Source organism: Pyrus communis, chromosome 9, assembly GCF_963583255.1.
Source record: "Pyrus communis chromosome 9, drPyrComm1.1, whole genome shotgun sequence".
NCBI lineage: Eukaryota > Viridiplantae > Streptophyta > Magnoliopsida > Rosales > Rosaceae > Pyrus > Pyrus communis.
Genome location: NC_084811.1, coordinates 22,637,192 through 22,658,912, shown reverse-complemented (window position 1 = coordinate 22,658,912; position 21,721 = coordinate 22,637,192). Strand labels below are relative to the sequence as shown.

At 34.9% G+C, this 21,721-nt stretch overlaps 1 protein-coding gene across 2 annotated transcripts; it reads left to right on the top strand.

Annotated features, from left to right (window-relative positions):
• Positions 1–6,259: 6,259 nt before the first annotated feature.
• On the top strand, positions 6,260–16,748 carry LOC137745007 (kinesin-like protein KIN-7K, chloroplastic). Of its 2 annotated transcripts, none has more exons than XM_068484852.1 (24): positions 6,260–6,434; positions 6,520–6,632; positions 7,224–7,494; positions 7,587–7,684; positions 8,161–8,250; positions 9,569–9,621; positions 9,819–9,884; positions 9,964–10,017; positions 10,182–10,241; positions 10,402–10,480; positions 10,648–10,715; positions 11,043–11,105; positions 11,243–11,347; positions 11,477–11,581; positions 11,770–11,877; positions 11,959–12,105; positions 12,519–12,701; positions 12,785–12,946; positions 13,726–13,947; positions 14,506–14,766; positions 14,909–14,959; positions 15,330–15,377; positions 15,476–15,670; positions 15,947–16,748. In XM_068484852.1, the coding sequence occupies exons 3-24, from the start codon at positions 7,247–7,249 to the stop codon at positions 16,493–16,495; spliced, it is 3,015 nt and encodes a 1,004-aa protein (XP_068340953.1). In that variant the 5' UTR covers positions 6,260–6,434; positions 6,520–6,632; positions 7,224–7,246; the 3' UTR covers positions 16,496–16,748. The 2 variants fall into 2 exon arrangements, with proteins under 2 accessions (XP_068340953.1, XP_068340952.1); XM_068484851.1 differs by having other exon boundaries at positions 6,510–6,632.
• The last annotated feature ends 4,973 nt before the right edge of the window (positions 16,749–21,721 follow it).

Genomic DNA, 21,721 nt, shown 5'->3' with positions numbered 1-21,721 from the left:
TCGCTAATAATTTTACTAAAACAACATATTTCAGTACCCCTTTTTGTTTTTAAAATAAATAATAGAATTTCCTTATTAATTTAGCTACTAGTGGATTTTTCTTTGAGTGCATTCTATATGACTCGATTCTCATACTTTTGCGCACACGAAGACTTCCGAGGCACTCATCCGATATAATCATCAATAATGGCAGCTAATTATATCTTAATTTGATGCCATCATCAAACATTGAAGGCATATTCATGTTCTTACTTAACTTAACCACTTTCTAATTATTAGAAATTATACTTTGTGTTAATATTAATTGTTTTTGTTGGAAGGAGATGGTTGACAGGTCGTTTATTGACCCATAATTTTTATTTTTTTTGGCAATTACTATTTAATATATATATATGTTTTTTTGGCAATTACTTTTTTTTTTTTTTTTGGCAATTACTATTTTTTTTTTTTTTTTTTTTGTACGTACCTGTAGCCAGCTCATGGACATCTTATGTTATTGACCAAAACAAAGGAACATCGTTTGTTGGTTTGCCAGACTAGTCGTTCTCAACTGCTCGCGGCAAAAGATTTCGTCACCCTTTGTTTTGTGTTTGTGGTTATAATTGGATTTGGATCCTGAGGCAATTGGTAGGGATCTTTCTTATTAGTGGATCATTGGATTTTTATCCAACGATTACGAACATGAGGCCCTTTGAAAGTTATAATAATTGTAGTCGTTAGATAAAAATCCAACGGTCAACTAACACTGGTCAGGAGGATCCCGACCAGTTGCCTCAAAGAGGATCCAAATCCGTTATAATTATTTATATACTTTTTTACTTTGAATGGGTTGGACTATAATAAGATTTTGTCTATAATTGCATGGAAATTATAAAACAATATTCCGAGAAAAGAGAGATTCGAATTTGGAAACTCCAACCAAACAGAGGATTTTTTTTTTTCCTGTACAGCAATATATTTGTACACTAGGGAATGAGAGAGTTCAGTTAAGCCACATATTGGAAAAAGATTTCAGTGTGATCGGCACACGAAGTGGTATACCACGTGTCACTATACAAATTTTGGAATATGTGTGTTAAAAAGTTAATAACTTAAAAAATAAAATTTCCCACCATTTACATAAAAACACATGATATACCATCCGTGTTCGTGTCACAATTAAAAATTTCTCCACACATTGAGCAATCTAATTTGATATCGAATTCACCATCCACAAAATTCAAACCTAAAACATCTTACTCACAAATGAAAAAGAATACCACCAGACTGTAATACTGAATAATATCAAACTAGAGTTTTAGACATGCTAGTATGCACGAATTTAAATTTCTATCGGTATTGCTCGGATCATAATTATTGAAATTCAATGTTAAAATTAGCAAAGCACATTTATACATTTCAATGTAAAAATTGTATTAGGGGAATATGTCGTCATGGTCGATGGCTGATCCGCTAGGAGGTTAAGCTGGTTGAATTAACCTTGTGGAGACCAAAAATGTCTAAGTGAGGTTCACCAACGCCTTTGTGTGTGTTGTCGACATTTATTGAAAGACTTTCTCGGCGAATGTTTATATCCGTCAACAAACTCGCTTGGAAGCTGTTCGCATTTGTCGACAGCCGTGCAATATGTGACTATAGGCCATCAATTGTTTAACAAAATGTCACAATGAAAATTTTACATTTTGTTTATGTACAAAAAAAATTTGTGCACTATGCATGCTATTTCCTTACTTACTACCTTTCCCTAAGAATTTTTCCTATATTTGCGACCACAATAACATGCTATTGAAACTCTCTCACAAATATGCAAATTTTGAGGTGTTGACCGTATGTTTCCAGGGCTCATAAGATATTAAAATTGTCACATCCCCGCCCAGCCCTCCCATATCCCGGGCTCGACTCCGCCGTAGCACGATGTTGTCCGCTTTGGGCCCCAACCACACCCTCACGATTTTGTTTCTAGGAACTCACACTAGAACTTCCCAGTGGGTCACCTATCCTGGGATTGCTCTCGCCCGAACTCGCTTGACTTCGGAGTTCTTACGGAACCCGAAGCTAGTGAGCTCCCAAATGGCCTCGTGATAGGTAAAGATGAGAATATACATATGTTGACCCTAAAAATTACAAAGCCTATGTGGCGCCCAGGCCGAGTAACTAATAAGCTAACTACATCCTTCGGTTGAATGCGGGGCTTGCCAACTCGTCGGCCGAGTAGTAAAATTTGTTGATGTTGTGTTGAGTGTGCTGCTGACTTCTTGATCTTGCGATTGTAGTCGAGGAAGGAACAAATCTCAGCCTTTTGGTTCTCAAGCCTGAAGACAAGGCTGCTAGTTCTACGAAGTTCAATATCGAATTCGGCTCTCAAGGTGCCGAATGTAATAACCTGGTAACACCTCACTTTACCGAGAAGACTAATGAGATGACCTCTGCCAATAAGGATTCGAAAATCTTTCTTGACCGAGACTTGGATAGATAACCAGTCAGCCTCGACACAGTGCTGTTCATCCAAACTGAAGGTGTTTCGCGGTCGGTTGATTTTACGGCAACAGTGCTGTTTATCCAAACTGAAGGTGTGTTGGCAGAAAAAAGAAAATAAAAAAAATCTCAAAGTGTTTGAGAGGTTTGCGTAGAGCAGTTGTGTGTTGAATTGGAGGTCTTTTCTTGTTGCCATTGCCTCTGTATTTATAGGGTTGATTACTTGCTTGGCACGGCCTGGACGATAAGCAGAGCATTTCAATTGCACCTAAAGACTTTGGAATATCCTAAGAAATAAAACGATGACCACATGCGAATCTGGACGTCAAATAGGGACTCTGCATTCTAATTCTATCTTATTCCAACTTTGACTTACCTTTACCCCATCACTGAATTTGTTGGATGGTCATACACGGTTCTTTTCTCATCCAAACACAATCACCTTGTTTTTCTCAATGCCTATACGCCCCACACGTTGCAGACATCTATCCAATTTGCTACTGGAACTTATCCCACCTACAAGTTACCTATGCATGCATGAAGACCATGCATCCCACAATTCTAATTAAACCCCATACTGATATATTCAGCTGTAACCATGCATGAAGGCCATATGACAAGATGGAATCCAACTACAATCTTGTTGGATAAAAAATCTATTTGTTGATGTAATTAAACTCCAAGATAACTACTCTGATGGATAATATCTAGATATCTTTAATCAGAATAATTATCATGAAATTTAATAAAAACATCTTTATCCTAGGAGCGATTCAAATATTTTGTCCATCCAACGCCGTACCGATTATGTAAAATCGGGCCCAAACAACATATAAGGCTTACATGATCCTCGCCCCTGGGCAATGTGAGATCTTACAATCTACCCCTCTTAGGACCCCGCTAGGTAGAGATGAGAATATACATATAAAACTTACAGAATTCTCATCCTTGGGCGATGTGAGATCTTACAAAAATGGTAATATGGATGCTAAATATGGTAATAGTTGTGGTTATTTCTTGAAATAAATTTTTATATTAGTGAAATTTACTACCTTACATGAATAGTCATTATTATGGCACCTCAATCCAGAAATCAACTTGGCAAACCTAAGAATTTTATGCCATTAGATGATTTTATTTTGTTTTGTCTTTCATTTTCGTTAATTTAGATTGACCCATTTTAATAGATTTTTTGACTTCGCCACTTAGCCTAGCACACCACCTTAAAAAATAGAAAGAAAAAAAAAGAGTCCTAGCTTCAGCCTCATCATTTGCAATTTCTTTTGTGGTTATATAATAAAGTTATTAGTTATTTATTCCCAAAAATTATGGTGGGTTAGGCTTGATCATATCTTTAACCCCATGCAATAACTTTCATCCATCTTCCCTTTATCTATGGACCAACACTTTTATGTTAAGGAGTTAAAAATTCATCAAAGTAAGTTAGGTGGAGATACAGTTTTTCACGTTATTGACAAAGCGTCTAACAAATTTTCCACAAAACTTTAAATAATAGGGTGCTCCAAAGAAAGACTGCAAGGTAAATTTTAGAGTTTTTCTCAAACATGATGATAAACCACATCATTAGTTTCTAAGAAGAAAATTGAAGCTGCCACTCAGTACTCTGGTCTGGTAATATTTTTTTTTTACCTGTAAGTAAGAGATCTTAGGTTCAAATCTTGTAAATGACGAATTCAATACAAAATTAGATTGTCCATTATGTAGTTTAGCCAAAAAATATATCGTTGTGAGGACAAAAGGTTCATGCCACAATGACCAACTAATATCAAGCAGTCGGGGTCAATCATCAATGTATGTCCAAACCAAGCACAACAAATGTTGTATGCCAAGACCAAACACAAGAAAAGAAACCTAAGAAGTGTTTTTTTCTTCTTAGAAACTGATGATAATTTTGGCGCGTTGAGCTCAATTCTAACCCCCTTTTTCTCTTAAATAAAGCAAACATAATTACTAAATTCTCAAAACTTTCAAACAAGTTTGATGCTTATGATTTCAATTCCATTTTTTCTACTTAGAAATTGATGAAAATTTAAGCTGCCACTTAGTAATATAGTATGAGAGTATTCCTCTTCACTTGTAAGTGAGAGGTCTTAGGTTTGAATCTGGTAGATGGCGAATTCGATACAAAATTAAGTTACCCATTGTGTAGCTTAACTGAACTCTCATTCCTTCATGTAAAATATATCGTTGTGAGGACAAAAGGTTCATGCCACAATGATCAACTGATATCAAGCAATCGGTGTCAATCATCAATGTATGCCCAAACCAAGCACAACAGATGATGTATGCCAAGCGCAAGAAAATAAACCTAAAAAGTGTTTTTTTTTCTTCTTAGAAATTGATGATAATTTTGGTGAGTTGAGCTCAATTCTAACCCTTTTTTCTTTTAAATAAAGCAAACATAAATATTAAATTCTCAAAACTTACAAACAAATTCGATGCTTATGATTTCAATTCCATTTTTTCAGTGACTCAATTGCTCTCTTTTGATCACAATTTTCTAATACAAAAGAAGAACCTTCAATTTTTCTCCTATTAACTATCTTATATTTTGTCTAATTTCTTCATATGGCCACAAAACCCTTCCTAACGTCAATTTATAGCTCTATGACCACTTAAGTTGGGACCGATATACCAATAACACGAGTCAAAATAAAGGAAAATTGACAGGTCTTTGGATCCGACAGAGGGCATGAATTTCTCTTTTTCCTCTTCCAAATTTGCCATTTTTCTCACAAATAAAAAGTTACCCAACTCCCCCGTCGGCCATTGGACCCCGCCCACTCTTGCGTCCCTACCCCGTCGCACACCCACACAACTCCTGTGACCTCTTGACCCTCTGATAAACATTAAAAATTTAGAAAACAAGTACGGTTTAATAAATTCCAAGTGATTTGTTTTGCCAACGGCAACAGCGTCGTCTCCGGATTTTTTTTACGAGAGTTATAATGATCCACGAATCGTATATTGTGTGGTTAGTTTTTATCAAGTATTGTTTGTCTTTAATTTTAAATAAAAATATTTAAAATGATTTTTGATCACACGATATACGATGAACAGATACGATTTACGGATTCTCAAAATCCTCACAAAGAGGATCAGGCGAAGATCTAGATTTTTTTTTTCTTTCAAGTATTTAGTATGTAAATTGATGTTACATATTATAATACAAGTAGAGAACACATAAAAATATATTCTTTATTTATTTATATTATTACACGTAAAATGCTGACTATACAAGTAGATGAGTATGTAAAAATATATTCTTTTTTATTTATATTATTACACGTAGAATATTGATAGGTTTTATGTTCGAACATTGAAAATGACGATCCACAACTAATTATTCATTCACCTTTTGTAAATATATTGTTGTATAAAAATAATATATATGCAAGCTAAGAGGTGAGAGATATGATATACATTTAGGCAAATCGGTGAGAGAAGTCACATAATCGATAAGTCATAATAAATTGGTATTGCACTCGTTCTCAATAAAATTAGAACAAGAAAGCTTTCGTTTACAAATATAAAAGAATATTACTAGACCTTGATACATTTTTTTTTTTTTTTTTTTTTTGAAAGAAGACCATACAAATGAAATTTTAAAAAATTAGAAAAATAGAAAAAAGAAAATAGCCCCACCATTTTCCAGCCAGCCTTACACTGAGCAACAGCTACTGTACCAAATTCACTCTCTCTCTCAGTCTCTCTCTCTCTCTAACCACTTTCTTTTTTCTCGTCCTTTTTTCTCTTCCTTTCTCTCTCTTTTCTCGGTTAGCATTTTCTCTCTCTATAACTACAACGGGTGGTGTGTAGGTATATGCTGAGGGGTTTATATGCGTATGAGTCCTTCTTACTCTCTCTGCAAAAAGGCTGAAATTCGATTAAGAAATGCTGATTGTTCGCCTTTGATCGAATAAAGCATCCCTTCCAAGGCAAGCAAAAAAGTTCAGATATCTCTCTCTCTCTCTCTCCTCTTTCATTTTGTCTCACTAACTCACTTGCAGCAGCTTCTCTCAGATCCGTCTCGCTCCGGCTTCCGAGACGATCTCTGTGATATAAAGGTCGCTTCCTCTCGACTTTTCTCCATTTGGTGCATGCAATTCCCAATGCTCGTCTGATTGCCTTTACAGGTGAGGCTAAAAAGCTTTGGGGTTTTTAATTTTAATTTTTTATATGCTCTGTTTGGTTAATTGTTGTTTGGAGTTTGGGAGCTGGAAATTAAGTGGCTGCGTTAAAATTGGGTAGAGAAAATGTAGGTAGCTGTAATTTTATTTGGGATATTTCTTTTCCTTTGTTTAATTTGTGTTTGGTTGCTGAGAAAATGAAGGAAAGTGGATAATATGGAGTTTCGGAATTTGCATTTATGTTATATGTGGTGACGTAAGCTTAACTAATTCAAGGACTAGGTGGAAAGAGTTGGTTTTTCGTTGTTCTCTGTATCGATAGTGGGAGTTACTTTACACTCCATATGCCACAATCATCTTTTGCCTTTACAGTTTTCTTGGGAACCAAACACAGTTTTAGAGGATGGTAACTAGTAGAAGTACTCAAAATTTGAACTTTCAACTTCAATTCGGTTGCTTTTTTGAACTTGTAGTTACTTCTGTTGCCAGATAGTATAGCATTAGAACAAGCTTAAGAAAGTGTTAACAGATTGAAGAATTCAGAAGTTGAAGTAGTTGTTGATTGATGCTGAAGTGGAATTTTTTGTCATTGTGTAGAAGGGGAGTGACTTCCAGTGGTAATGGCGTCAAAATACGGATCAAAATCAAAAAAATTAGGTTTGAGCAGTTCAAAGGCTGCTAATTCCCCTGCATCTTCGACTACAACGTCTTCAAAACAATATTTGGAAACATCTATTGAATGTCAGAGCTCTCCAGCATCTTCTTCAGCTCGAAGTAAGCAACAGTACTTGTACTCGGAAAGTTTGCCGCAAGATGGGGAAAGATCCAAAGAAAACGTCACTGTGACGGTCCGCTTTCGTCCACTCAGGTCCATTTCCCTAGTATAAATTGTGCTGTAGTTGTAAAGTTTCATGAGTACTTAATAAGTTGGCTGTTGGTTTTCGTCTATGTCTGGTATAGCCCGAGGGAAATTCGCCAAGGAGAAGAAATCGCATGGTATGCAGACGGAGACACCATTGTGCGAAATGAACATAATCCATCAATAGCTTATGCATATGGTATTCTATTCTATTTCACTCCATCACATAAATAGTATTGCGTTCTCATTATATGATGCAATTGTGGGGAGGAAGAAAATAGTAAACCAAAGTTAATGATCTTGGGATAGTTGAATTGAACTTGCAAAAAAAAAAAAAAAAAAAAAAAAATCTACATGTAAGTGTGGATAGCTAAGATTCATTGAGATCTCACTCACTTTGCTTCGTAGTCGTCCGTATATAAAAACAAGTCCATGCTTGGCAGAGAATAACTTTGTGTATATAATTATAAATGATAAAGGCAGTTGAACATTACAAGTCAGTGCAGAGTTTTTCCCTGAATTCAATCGAAGTTTATGGTTTCTTATAAAGTAAAGATGTTATATTTCTATATCCTGTTAGTGGATTTTTTTTTATCAAATGCATCGATCATAAAAACTCAGATAAGTTCATTTTTGGTTGAACTTGTATTTTTTTTGTTCATTGTTTGGTGCTAGATCGGGTATTCGGCCCTACAACAACAACGCGCCATGTCTATGATGTTGCTGCTCAGCATGTTATTAGTGGCGCTATGGAAGGCGTCAACGGTAAATTCTTTGACTTCTTGGTTTGATGAGCTTAAATTGTTAAATTGGTTTCAGCTTGATTACATGCCCTAGAAATCTTAACTGTAGTTTGATCAGCATTTCCTTTTTATTTAACCGGTTATAAAAGACAGGGAATGAAAATTTATGCGTGTGTTTTTTTTTTGGTACAAAGGAAGGGCAACAACCCATGCAAATGTGTTTTTCAACTAGTATTAAAACCAAAAATTGTTACCCAACTGTTTGGAGCTTTGTGAATCACAATTGGAAGCTTTAATTTCTTAGCATATATTGAGTGGTCCGGCCTGACTCAGTGATCTTGATGGCTAAATTTCGAATGGTTTTAGGAAAATTGGATAGTAATTGGGCTACATATAAAGGGCAGCACATTTCCCTCATATATATATATATTCATATAAGTTATAAACTATGTTTCAAGAGTCGTTCTGCTCTTGCTGGATTATTTAGGTTGGACATATTTTCTCTTTGCTTTTGTTTCCTTTACATTATCATATTAATTAAAGCACTAACTTTTAATTATAATTGTGATGAAGAATTTTGTGGAGTGCCATTCATGAAATCCATATCATTTCATATTTTTTCCCATTATATTCCACCAAACATGGCTTAATTGCATTGCAAGAAGTGGATATAATCCTTGCATGCACCCGGCGATGAAATTGTAAATCTATTCGGGAACTTGCAATTCTTACTCAGTCATTCATTTCAACAACATTCCAAGGAATTCCTGTTTCCATCCTAAAGTCTTCTTAACTAGGTTGCTGGATTCTGCTGGATGATGCTATTGGTATGAGAGTTGATTGTTAATTCCCATTTGCTGAAGTGTAGTTGTATTCTGGTCGTGTACTGAATGAAGAAAGTAGAGAATCTTGGGACTTAATGGTCTATTGCATAGGGAAAACCTGAGATCAATAGCTTTTGGTGAACGATTGGAAACATAAGATGATTAATCTTTTCCGGTTTTTGGCCTAAAAAGTTTCGTTGACCATCGAGAAAAATTTGGGATCTTCTCTTTCTAAAGCTTTGTGATTCTGACTAGATAACCTATTTGGATGAACACACCATCTCGATTCTCTCATCAGTTTTGTTTCCTAGGTACCCAATGCATTGCCTGTCAAGGGTAACTTGGGCACTGGTGGTTTGAATAGTTTAAGCAACTTGTTGCTCAACGATTAAAGTTATTTGCAGTTCACACTAAAACTTAATGGAGTAAACTTTTTTCTTGGTATTCAGATAATTAACTTGTAGATACACATAATCTATTTTTGTTTCTTTAGCTTCTGATTTCCTTGCATTACAGGTACAATTTTTGCGTATGGGGTGACCAGCAGCGGGAAGACTCACACTATGCATGTGAGATAACCTATTTATTCTCACCCTATTCTTCTACAGAGTATACCTGGTTAAGATGCATTGATCAGGCACTTCTATATGTTCGTAGTTTCTCATAGGAGTAACATTTATTCTGCTATGTATTAGTGGGTTAGGTACTAATGTGCTTGGATCTGTTATGATTATCAATATGTTTATATTGGTCCTACAAATTTCAGGGTGATCAAAGGTCGCCTGGAATTATACCACTGGCTGTGAAGGATGCTTTTAGCATCATCCAAGAGGTAGTTTAAACGAGGTTCTAACTTCTATAGCTTTTCTTATTCGAGAAACTACATATTAAGATATCTTTCTATTCTCCAGACTCCAAATCGAGAGTATCTTCTTCGTGTGTCATACTTGGAAATCTATAATGAGGTAATAATTGTTCCATTCCTATTTCTCTCCAGCTTACTTATGGTGCTCTGATTATGTCTGTAGTGTTTGTAGACCATTGTAGATTGAAGTTTTCTGGATGCAATGTTGAACTTTATACTTCAGTGGTGCTTCTTTTTGTATCATATGAGTTTCTTTCATCTCAGGTTGTTAATGACTTGTTGAATCCAGCAGGACAGAATTTACGAATTAGAGAAGATGCCCAGGTGCTTTATTAGTTTGCAATCTTTGTTTGAGTTGCGATTAACTTCGTAAATTACTGTTCTGCAAATAAAGATGGTTGCTGTCATTTTATAAATATCTTCTATCAAGTCATTACTCTTTCACGTTAAGAATTCTTGTTAATTGCTTAATTGATGGCTGTAGGGCACTTTTGTTGAAGGAATTAAGGAAGAAGTTGTACTATCCCCAGCTCACGCCCTTTCACTTATAGCAGCTGGAGAAGGTACTAGAACATTAATCATATGTTATGATGAATTTATTATTATTATTATTATACTAAATCTTGTTTATTTGTCTAGTCGACAGATGATATAGGTTTTTGTCATTTTAAATCGCTGTTGTTTCTTTCATGAGTCTTGTTTCACTTTTTGGTTTTCATTTTGCCAACAGAGCACAGGCATGTTGGTTCGACAAATTTCAATCTACTCAGTAGCAGGAGCCACACGATATTTTCGCTGGTGAATATCTTAATATAGCATCTTGTAATCTTACATTTGATTTTACTTTTAATGTTCCTGTTCCTTGACACAGACATACCTATTCATTAATTGATGGTAAATAGTGATATGAATTGAATCCTTGATATCTATTTGGACCATGAGTTTATTTATTTTTGCTCAATTAAAGTTCTAGTTCTCCTGCTAAAATGTTTTCTATGTTTAAACAAATACATCAACTCTCCTTCTTTAAGGATAGTTGAGATCTGCCTTCTTTTTATTCAGTTAAAAACTAATGTCGACCCCCGTTGATGACTTTATATATTTGTTTGACTACTTTGTTAACAGACAATAGAGAGTAGTCCATGTGGGGAAAATTGTGAAGGTGAAGCTGTTAGTCTGTCGCAATTGGTAAGTATTCAACACTACGGACTGACATCAATTACTTGTTTGTTGTCTTCCTTGGTTAATCGTAATCTTTTCACTTTTTTTATATTCAATATTTAGGATTTTCTAATGAATCTGTCATAACTAACTTAAATGTGCAGAACCTCATCGATCTGGCAGGTTCTGAGAGCTCGAAAGCTGAAACTACTGGTGTCAGACGGAAAGAAGGATCCTATATTAATAAAAGTCTGCTAACTCTAGGAACTGTGAGGCCTCAACATTGTTTTAAGCCAAGAAGTTTGAAACATTGTATTAGATTGTCCTCCGATTACTTCCAGTCATTGTTCATCTTACATGGTATACTTATTTCGGAATATTTTAACTTCTGGTTGTAGGTTATATCAAAGTTGACAGATACGAGGGCTACTCATATACCATACAGGGATTCTAAATTGACAAGACTTCTTCAATCTTCTCTAAGTGGACATGGGCGTGTATCTGTAAGGCTTCTCCTGTTGTTATGGTTTCACCTCTATTCCATCTATCTGGATATTATTCTGTTGTTATGGTTTCACCTCTATTCCATCTATCTGGATATTATTCCAATACATCTTTCTGGCAGAACCAATACTGCTAGCAAAGAAAGTTTTGCAATTGAGATATTTACTTATATTGTTCACTATTACAGCTCATCTGCACTGTTACTCCTTCATCAAGCAGTTCTGAAGAGACACATAATACATTGAAATTTGCACATCGGGCAAAACACATTGAAATTCAAGCAGCACAAAACAAGGTTTGCTTGCTTTATCTCTTTTCTTTAAACTGATAATAGTTTCATTTGTTTCTCACCTCACATAATTTTTTGTACCTGCAGATTATTGATGAGAAGTCGCTCATTAAGAAATATCAAAACGAGATACGTAGTTTAAAGGAAGAGTTAGAACAGTTGAAGAGGGGGATAGTCACAATTCCTCAACTAAAAGATGCTGGGGAAGATGATATTCTGCTCCTTAAACAAAAGGTGCATCCAAATTCCTCTAATGGGTTGGTCTCAGGGTTATTTCTGGGTCTGCAAATTTTCGACGAAATCAAACCTGAATTAAATGCTAAAACATTACTAAAACTAGTTCAGAGCCAAAAGGAACTTTTCAGTAATGGACAACCCTATATATTTAAGTGAGTGTATCACTAGTTTTGGGATTTTGGTTTTGATTTTCTGTTCCTTCTGGATTCACTTAAATAATTGTTATGGATCAATTGTGAAGCCATCTTGGGCCCCATCCTGGATAAATGGGTTCAATCCTCTGGTTTTACCAACAGACCTTTTGCCATTCAGTTGCTGCACAGTTTCCTCTAGTAAAAGTTGTATAAATATATTTCTGAATAGTCATTGTTGTATGACTTGAACTGCTTCTTTTGCTGTGTTGTGTAAAGTTAGAAGATGGTAAATACAAACTGCAATCAAGACTGGAACAAGAAGAAGAAGCCAAAGCTGCTTTGTTGGGAAGAATCCAAAGGTTGACAAAATTGATTTTGGTCTCAACAAAAGAAACACAACCGTCAAGGTTTTCTCACCGACCTGGAGTTAGAAGAAGACATTCCTTTGGTGAAGAGGAGGTTGGACTGAGTTCTCCCAAATTTTCTCTCTGCCAGATGAATAAACAAGTTTTGTTTGCTTATTTTCTTTGTCAAAATTACAGCTTGCATACCTACCATACAAAAGGCGGGACTTGATTTTGGATGATGAAAGCATTGAATTGTTTGTTCCTCCTCTTGATGGGAGTACTGAAACGACTGATGACATACTGAAGGGGGAGAAGAAGACTCGGAAGCATGGACTTTTAAACTGGTTAAAAATAAGGGTATGTACCTTTTGGTTGGTAGAAATCTGTCATCCTTTCTTAAGGTTGATATGTACATTTTTCTATCATGTTGATAAAGAAAATCACCAATAGTAAACGTAGAAATACGGCATTTGGTCTAGGTTTCATCATCCTTGATACGGCATTTGGTCTAGTTTCATCATCCTTCTTGTGTGAACTATTCTATCCAGTATCCAGAGTGACGTTTTGTTTTCCTTATCTTTGGTTTCTTCCTTTATCCAGTCATTAATAATGTTAATAATGCATTGATTTTGGAGCAATGGTCTAATATGAAATTTAGGGTTGTTAGTATGGATGCTTAAGGTGTTTGTTCCAGTAGTTATATCTATTACAGTGGGTCGTATTCTTGAAGCTGATGTAACTTACATGCTTTAGTAGCTTTATCTTGTTACTTCTTGGGCTTGTTTTTTCTGTTTTGGATTCTTTTACGGCCATAAATGCTGCTAATCTCAACTTGTTCTCAAATTCCATGGGCAACCATAAACATGGAATTCTGGAAACATTGTTTTTCCCCCTTAGAGAAATATAATTGTAAGAAAATCCCTTTGGTTTTCTGAATTTCCAATTATAAATGGGCATGAACTAGGGACTGCTTGGTATGGTCTGAACCTTCAGCTTTTCTGAAAGAACTGGTGACTCAAAAAAATCAAACTTGTGCTACTTGTGCCTGACAGCCTAAAATGTTTGTCATTGCAGCAGATTTTTTGTACTTTTTATTTATTTCTTTCCCATCCCATCTTGTTTCCATTCTTGATCAGAAACGTGATGGTGGTACGGGGACCTTGACAAGCACAAGTGATAAATCCAGTGGAATAACTACTAGTGCACCTTCAACACCTCAAACGGAAAGTGGTAATTTTCATGCAGAATCCAGACTTTCACATTCAGCACTTACAGAAAGCTTTCCATCAGCTGAGTCCGAGGCTAGAGAGGATAGAGAAGTTCTTCAGGAAAATTTCCTGGGACAAGAGACACCTTTGGTATGTGAATGTTCTGCATAAAGGATGTTAACTTGTACTTGAGGCCGTATGTCCCTAATGAACATTTCTGGCATCTCTAGTATGGTAGTATTGAATATTGCTCATTATGTCCATATACTAAAGAGAAAGGCCAGACATAATGCGGGTTTTGGAGCTGTACTGTTATTAATAATTGCTAGGACATAAACTGATCTTAAAAAAAAAGAAAAAAAGAAATAAGGGCAAAAAAGTGTCAACAGCTTGAAATTTGTATCTAAGAAACAGAGTTTCATATTGAAATAACGTGGATCAGGAAATGGAAATGAACACTATTTCTGGCCAAAGAAGTAGCCATGTGCTGTTTGTGACAATATATTTTCCTTCCCTTGTCTGCATATGGTTTGAGCCATTGTGTGTGTGTGTTTTTTTTGGGCCTGAGCTTATTAAACATACAGGCTGATAACTTCTTGAAGTATATACTAAGTATGGTCCAAAGGATTAAATTTCCATGCTTCAACTAGTTTAGTTCTCAATTTCTTGATTCATTCATCGCTCATATTTAATTGTTTATCCTGTCAGACTAGCATGAAGTCAATTGATCAGATCGATCTTTTAAGGGAGCAGCAAAAAATCTTGTCTGATGAGGTAGCACTCCATTTAAGTGCTCTGAAGCGGTTGTCTGAGGAGGCTTCAAGACACTCCGAAAAGGATGAAATTAGGATGGAAATGCGAAAGTTAAAAGATGAAATCAAGGCGAAGAAGGAACAAATAGCTTTGGTGGAAAAGAAAATTGGAGAGTCCTTTTCACACAACAAAATGGGTCAACTGGAAGCATCCCAAGTAAGTCGGGGCTTCCTTAGTGTTGGTCAGCTATTATCCTTTTCTTTTTCTTCAAAAATAAAAAAAGTATGCCCTTGTATTAGGAGTTGTTTTCAATTTTGTTTAAACTCAAGCCTTATGCTGTTTGTGGTTTATGCTGCAGTCTATTGCTGAAGTGATGGAGCAATTGAATGAGAAGTCCTTCGAACTTGAGGTGATAAATAATAACTTACTACATTTTGATCTGAGAAAATATAGCACAGTAAATTCAGAACTATGAAATAGTTCATATAGAGCATCATGTTGACTTTACAACCGTATGTTGAGTTTACGTGTAATTTTTTTTGTTTGATAATTAATGTCGCGGTCAAGGGATTAAGTTAATTTGCCAATTGACACACTATAGAAGCATTTGAGTGTATTTGAGTATTTGTGTTAGTGTTACCTCAGTTTCCAGAGTGCAAGACTTTTGGATATTATGCAAATCACAACTACAATATCAAAGAAATGGAGAAATTAAATGAAATTTTCCAAGGCCTCTACTGCAAGTCTATTCCGCTGACTGTTGTATCATTTTTTGCCAGGTTAAAGCTGCTGATAATCGTATAATCCAAGAACAGCTAGAACAAAAGGTACAGGAACCACTTTACTAAAATATATTTGTTCAGTTCATCTTTAGATGAGATTTCAGAATTCAGAACCTCATATGACTTTTATGTTACATTACCAGATCGGTGAATGCAAAGGATTGCAAGAAACAGTCGCCTCCTTGAAACAGCAGCTTTCTGAGGCACTAGAGTTCAAAAATTTGAGCCCAATAGTCACTTCTCGAACTGGTTCCAAAAACTTGCATGAGGAACTGTGCACAGAGAAAGATAATGAAGTGTTGGATGACAAAAATGAAGTTTTTCTTCTACGGAAGCAGGTTTTCCTCCTCTTGTGGCATCTAAGTATTTGTTTAATTGGAAAATTCGAGTTTTGTAGTACTCCCAACAAAGGGAAGACTTGGGGGCTGCAAAATAGTTCGCAGTTACCAAGTAGTTATGGCATAATGATTATGTTCATTTATGCCGAGAAGAAAATTTTATTGTTTTGAAACAGTGTTTTTAGAGTTTAATGCTTTCCCAAGAAAAAGTACCAGAGACAAGCAGCATCTGTTAAATTACTTTTTTTTTTTTTTTTTTTTTTCACCCTTAATTAGGTCGAAGAACTGAAGCAGAAGGTGGTTGAACTGACGGAGTCAAAGGAACAGCTAGAAGTTCGGAACCAGAAACTTGTGGAGGAGAGCTCGTATGCCAAAGGTCTAGCCTCAGCTGCTGCCGTTGAGCTCAAGGCATTATCAGAAGAAGTTTCCAAACTCATGAACCAAAACGAAAAACTAGCTGCTGAGCTGGCCGCATCTAAGAACTCTCCTACTCAGCGTCGAAATAGTAGCACACTCCGAAATGGTCGGAGAGAGAGTCACACCAAACAGGACCAAAGTGGGCTTGTCTCAGAAATGAAGAGAGAACTGGCGGTGAGTAAGGAGAGAGAGCATTCATACGAGGCTGCTCTTACGGAAAAGGATAAAAGAGAGGCTGAGCTTCAAAGAAGGGTTGAGGAATCCAAGCAAAGAGAAGCGTACTTGGAAAATGAACTCGCCAACATGTGGGTTCTCGTGGCAAAGTTGAAAAAATCACACGGAACTGAAACTGATTCTTCAGACTCAACAAAGGAGACGCGACATACTGATGGTTATGGGGGATGGTGACGTGACGGTGTTTCAAGATGATCCAACAAGAGTGAGCTTTCAATAAGATTGGTTTGAGAGAGTGAGTGTAAAAATGTGTGTTTTGTATGGCAAGGGCTTATTGTTTGTGTATAATACAAGTTAGGGTTTTCTTTCCTTCTTTTTCGGTCTTCTTGCCCAAGGGGGTTATCGTTTGTTCATAACGAATTAGGCTTCTTTTCGTTTTCACAGTACTTTCAAATGTATTCTTCAGGTGCACGGTTCGGATTCTCTATTTTTCCCAGGTTAGTATTTGTCGAGGCATTATATTGAAGGCTAATAATATTAGTTTAACATGCGGCCAGTCATGCAAAAAACAAGTTCCTTTTCTAATGTTTGCCAAATTTACTGAACTTCTCTTGATTAGTGTATCGTGAATTAGTGATCATCTGGTACGATGTGCCCTTTTCATTATTTTTGGTAAGGGGGAGGACTAGATGACTTTGTCGTTCGGGGAAATCTCATACTACGAACACTTTTTATTACAAGTGATATTATTACTCTAAATTTATCAAAATTTACTAGTCCAAAAGAATATGTGTCATTAAGTTTAGAATAGAAAATCTAATAGGTTTAGATTGATGGGACCAATTCAGTTGACTTACATATTCTAAAAGTGTTCTTGATTTTAAGATTATCAATTGGTATTGATTTATTCCGACTAGATTAGTACATACTGTGTTTATGATAATACGTCTCGGGCTGTTGTGTTTTGACACTAAAACAAATTCATAGGTGCTTATTAAAGAATGAATTAACTGAATGAGATCAAATAAGAATCATTATTAAATATATAATAAGAATTCTTATTAAATACTTATAGCGTATATATTTATTCATGTCAAACGAGGATTCATTGGTTGTAATGATACCGAATAATTTTTATTTTTATTTTTTTTGATATGAGGCATCACATTTGTCTTGTAAATGAGGATTCGAGCATTCATGTCAGTCGACAAGGCAGAAAACCTGCTTTCGTAGAAGGAAAACTTCATTTGTGTGATTCAACACTGCATTAAATGTCTCTCTCTGTGCAAAGTTCTTTTGGTGTCAAAATTTGAACGGAGTCAGGATTGGATTCAATACGTATTTGTCCTGAGTGTTGCTTTCAGTCTTGGCGCAACAAAATGACTCAAAAGAAAGAGAGAATAGACGTGCCACTACTGGAGGCTGCCAACAAATAGAGTTTGTGTTCGAATATGTATGAAAGTTGCATGTAAATCTAACTTCTTAACCAAATGATTGTGGACCGAGTGGGATGCTGGTTCAATTAAATTTTTTTATCTGCCTTGAGTGAACGAGGACTTAAATTCAATGTAACTTCGTGTATGCTTGTCCAAAATGTATGAAAGCGAAATAGAAAGTAAAGTGAGAAACAGAATGTAATCATTTCATGACGGATTTAAGATTACAAATTTTTACAAAAGTAAATTCTAGATCGATGGGCTGAGTTACATGACTTGAAATATAAATTAACTGGAAATGTAAAGAAAGTAGCAAAACTCTAGCAATATTCAAGCCATGAAGGGAAAAATAATGCTAGAGGAGTCTACCGACATCACTGGAGTTAGATTGGACTTACTACAAAACATACGGTTCTAAGAGGGAATCAGGGTGGTTAGAATGACACATCAGCCGAATTATACCACAGGGTGGCAGAGTTGTAAATGAAGTAGATTCATGATTATAGGCAATGTTTGCTTTGAGATTGTAGCTAAAGAGCTAAGAAAGTTTTGCTGAAGAGCAATTGGGTTTGTGTTAAAAAATAGTTGGGTTGATTGAAGAATCACTCAAGGTTTTGTTTAATTGTAGAGAGTGAATTTAGAATAGAAAATCTAATAGGTTTGTTCCTTTCATGAGCTCATTTATTTTTTAACTTCCAAAACTATCCTTTATATTAACCCGTTAAAGACTGTCTCACTGTCTCTTTCACCGCAGCTTCCTTTCTCTTCAGCCCCAGCTCTCTTCAAAATTTCGGACAGGTAAATCTCTTCTTCTTCTGCGTTTTCATCTATGAGTTGAATTTTTTGTTTTGAATTCGTCGTGGAAAGGATTTCATGATGGAGTAACTGGTTTCATCGTCGAAAAGTATTTTTTTCTTTTGGTAAAACTCAGGCAAAAGCTCCACCTTCCGTCATCCCTGATAAGTTCTCTACTTTCACGATGTATATTTTTTCACTGATATGCTCCAAGCTCAGCCCCTTTTGCCCACATCCCTGATAAGCTCCAACCTCAACTCCTTTTGTATTGTCTTCCACGATGTCGGCACTTACTATACTTTTCACTTTATATGCTCCAACCTCAGCCTCTTTGCCGACATCCCTAATAATGTCCAGTGGGTTGAATTTTTATTTTTTTTATATTTATTTTTCATTTTAATATTGTATTGTTTAGGAAGAGTGATACTTTATCTCCAATTCTTTAAGCTCAAATGCTTATTAATCAAATTTTGGTCATCTTCAAGAAATTAGGAAGAATCAGGACAAGGTTGTGGCCTCTGTGAGCTCTCTTCGCTGCTTGCATGTATATTATATTTTGAGACTAGGTATGAAGGAAAATAAATAATTATTGTGACTGATTGCGTTATGTACTGTCAATTTAGTTTAGTTTGGTGATATCTTAATTAACTTGTTTGTCACATTTTTATCTCGCATTTAATGTTTCTTCTGAAACGTAAGATTATTCAAGTTATTCTTTTATTTTATGTTGTTGTTTTCCCTTTTTATTTTGCATTTAATATTTTTCTTAAAATGTAAGAAAATTAATATCTTAAATGAATTTAAAGGTCAAACCATATCTGATAATAAATAAATGATCACTATAATTGATTCGAAGATCGCAGTGCCATTATGGTTTAAATCCAAATGGATTCATTGACTGAATTTGAGATAAATTACACAAAATCCAAATGGATTTTCCTTTGAGAAATTTTATTTAAACCCATGTAACCTATCTTTACACCAAACTTATTCTTTGCACCCACTTGATTTTTAACTAAACTATTAATATCTCTTTAAACCCAAATTTATTACCTAATATACCCCTATAAATCCAATTCAATATGTGAATTTATTTTTACACCCATTTGATTGCTAACTCTATCTTTACGCCGTCTGGGAATGGACAGTGAGAATTAGGGTGTGAATTCAGACATGGTTGACAAATTTCCCCATCATAACCTCAAGGTAGTAGAAGTAGTAGGGTAGCGTGGTCGAAGAAATGTTGTTGAACATGTCATGTATTTGATAGAGAATGTTGTAGGACTTGAGACAATTGTTATTGATCCAGTCAAGCGGTGTGTTATTCATCTTACTGGAGTGAATGGAACACAGTATGTTGTGCAACACTTGCGTTTCTTTCCAGTTACACGTCCTGTTACAAACCTGGAGCTACGTTGCAACGTATAGTAATCAAGTTTTTATAAAGAAGGTAGTCGCGCTCAGCGAATATAATGATGCAGATGCTGCTGGTAGATTTTGTTTTTTGACAAGAGCAGCATGTGTTTTGCATTTGGTTGAATCTTGTTCCCCAGTTCATTCAGAAATTGACACATAGGGCCCAAAGAATATGAAGCGAGAAATAATTACTGAGAATTTACAGACTGAAATTTATTGATTTGGAATAAATAATGGATAACTCTATGAAGATTGAAAACAACTAATGGAATATGTTCCGCTAACTCCACAAATGAAATCGTATGACAAAAGATGGCGTACAAGTAACAGTAGCGCCACCTACAAAGTTACAATTTTTCTTCCATGTTGAACTACAGGCTTGATCCGTCAGAGAAAATATTTGCAAGTCTTTTTGGGTACAAATGGATAGTGGGAGAGCGACTGCAGCAATTTGCTATTACAGAAAGATAAACAAACTATGTGGGATTGATTGAAAAAAAAAAATTAAAATCAAAATACACATTTTCTAAACTCTAAAAAAATTGAAATCAAACGAACAAAAAATTCATAAATTGAGTTATACCTTGGTTGGAGGATTCAAAATTTCAAAATCATCATCCATCAATAAAAAAATTTATTTTTCTCTATGAGAACTATTAGGGTTTTAGCCGGAATGAATGTAAGATAAACAAAAAGTGATCGTATGGTTTAATTATAGTGTTTGAGTTTATTGATAAATTTGAGTTTTATTATTCATTTCATTTTGTACTTAATAGTAATTATGCAATAGGGTAAAATAGATAATTAATATTTAAAATTTAAATTAGATGTAAAAATAAGTTACATGAGTTTAAATAAAATTTCCGTTTTCCTTTTCAACTGACCAACTATTTCCTTTCCTTTGAAATAAAAAATTATTTCCTAATATTTATATTTAACAAAACATGAAATGTCAATTTTCCCAAAAAGAAAAACATGAAATGTCAAAAAAAAGGAGAAAACGTTTCTGTATTGAATTTGCATGAGCAAATTTGGGCCCCACCGCCAAGCATATAAAGAAGAGAGAAAAAAAAATCTGGCACTGCAGACTGTAACTGATATTGCAGATGTTCCCATTTGGAGGCTGGAGAACGGTGATCTAAATACCGAAATTTTTTTAATTGTGACGGAAAGATGGATGATACATCACATGTTTTTATGAAAGTAATGAAAAATTATATTTTTTAAGTTATTAACTTTTTGACATACATATTCCATCTTTTATGAAATTATACGTAATGTATCATCCTGTGTAACAATCACACCGAAAAATCTCCTGTAAACACCTACCTGTCTTCTCCAAAGGTTGTCATGGCTCTGAATTTCATGGGTTAAAAGTGTAATCTGCTTAAACTTCTGCCCCCAAACAGTATAGTGAACAGAAACTAACAAATGATTTTCAAAATTGTTATGAAAATTAAAATTTAAAATTAAATTTATAAATTAAATGATATATCATTAATAAAAATAAGCATATTAATCGATTAATCGATACCTAAATAATAATTTAATCATCAAAAATCATATTTTTTGATTTGTAAATTTAGTTTTAAAAAATTAACCTTTCTAACATTATCTTTTGAAAATATCAAATATATATATATATATATATAAACTATCAATTTAGCATAAAACAATATAAAATATTAGCTCTCACTACATTTTCATACCACATTTATACTACATCTCTAATAAAGATGAGGGTCACATGTCTTGAAAGAGCCTACATATGTTAGAGGGATAATACAAATATGGTAAATGTAGCATTACTTAA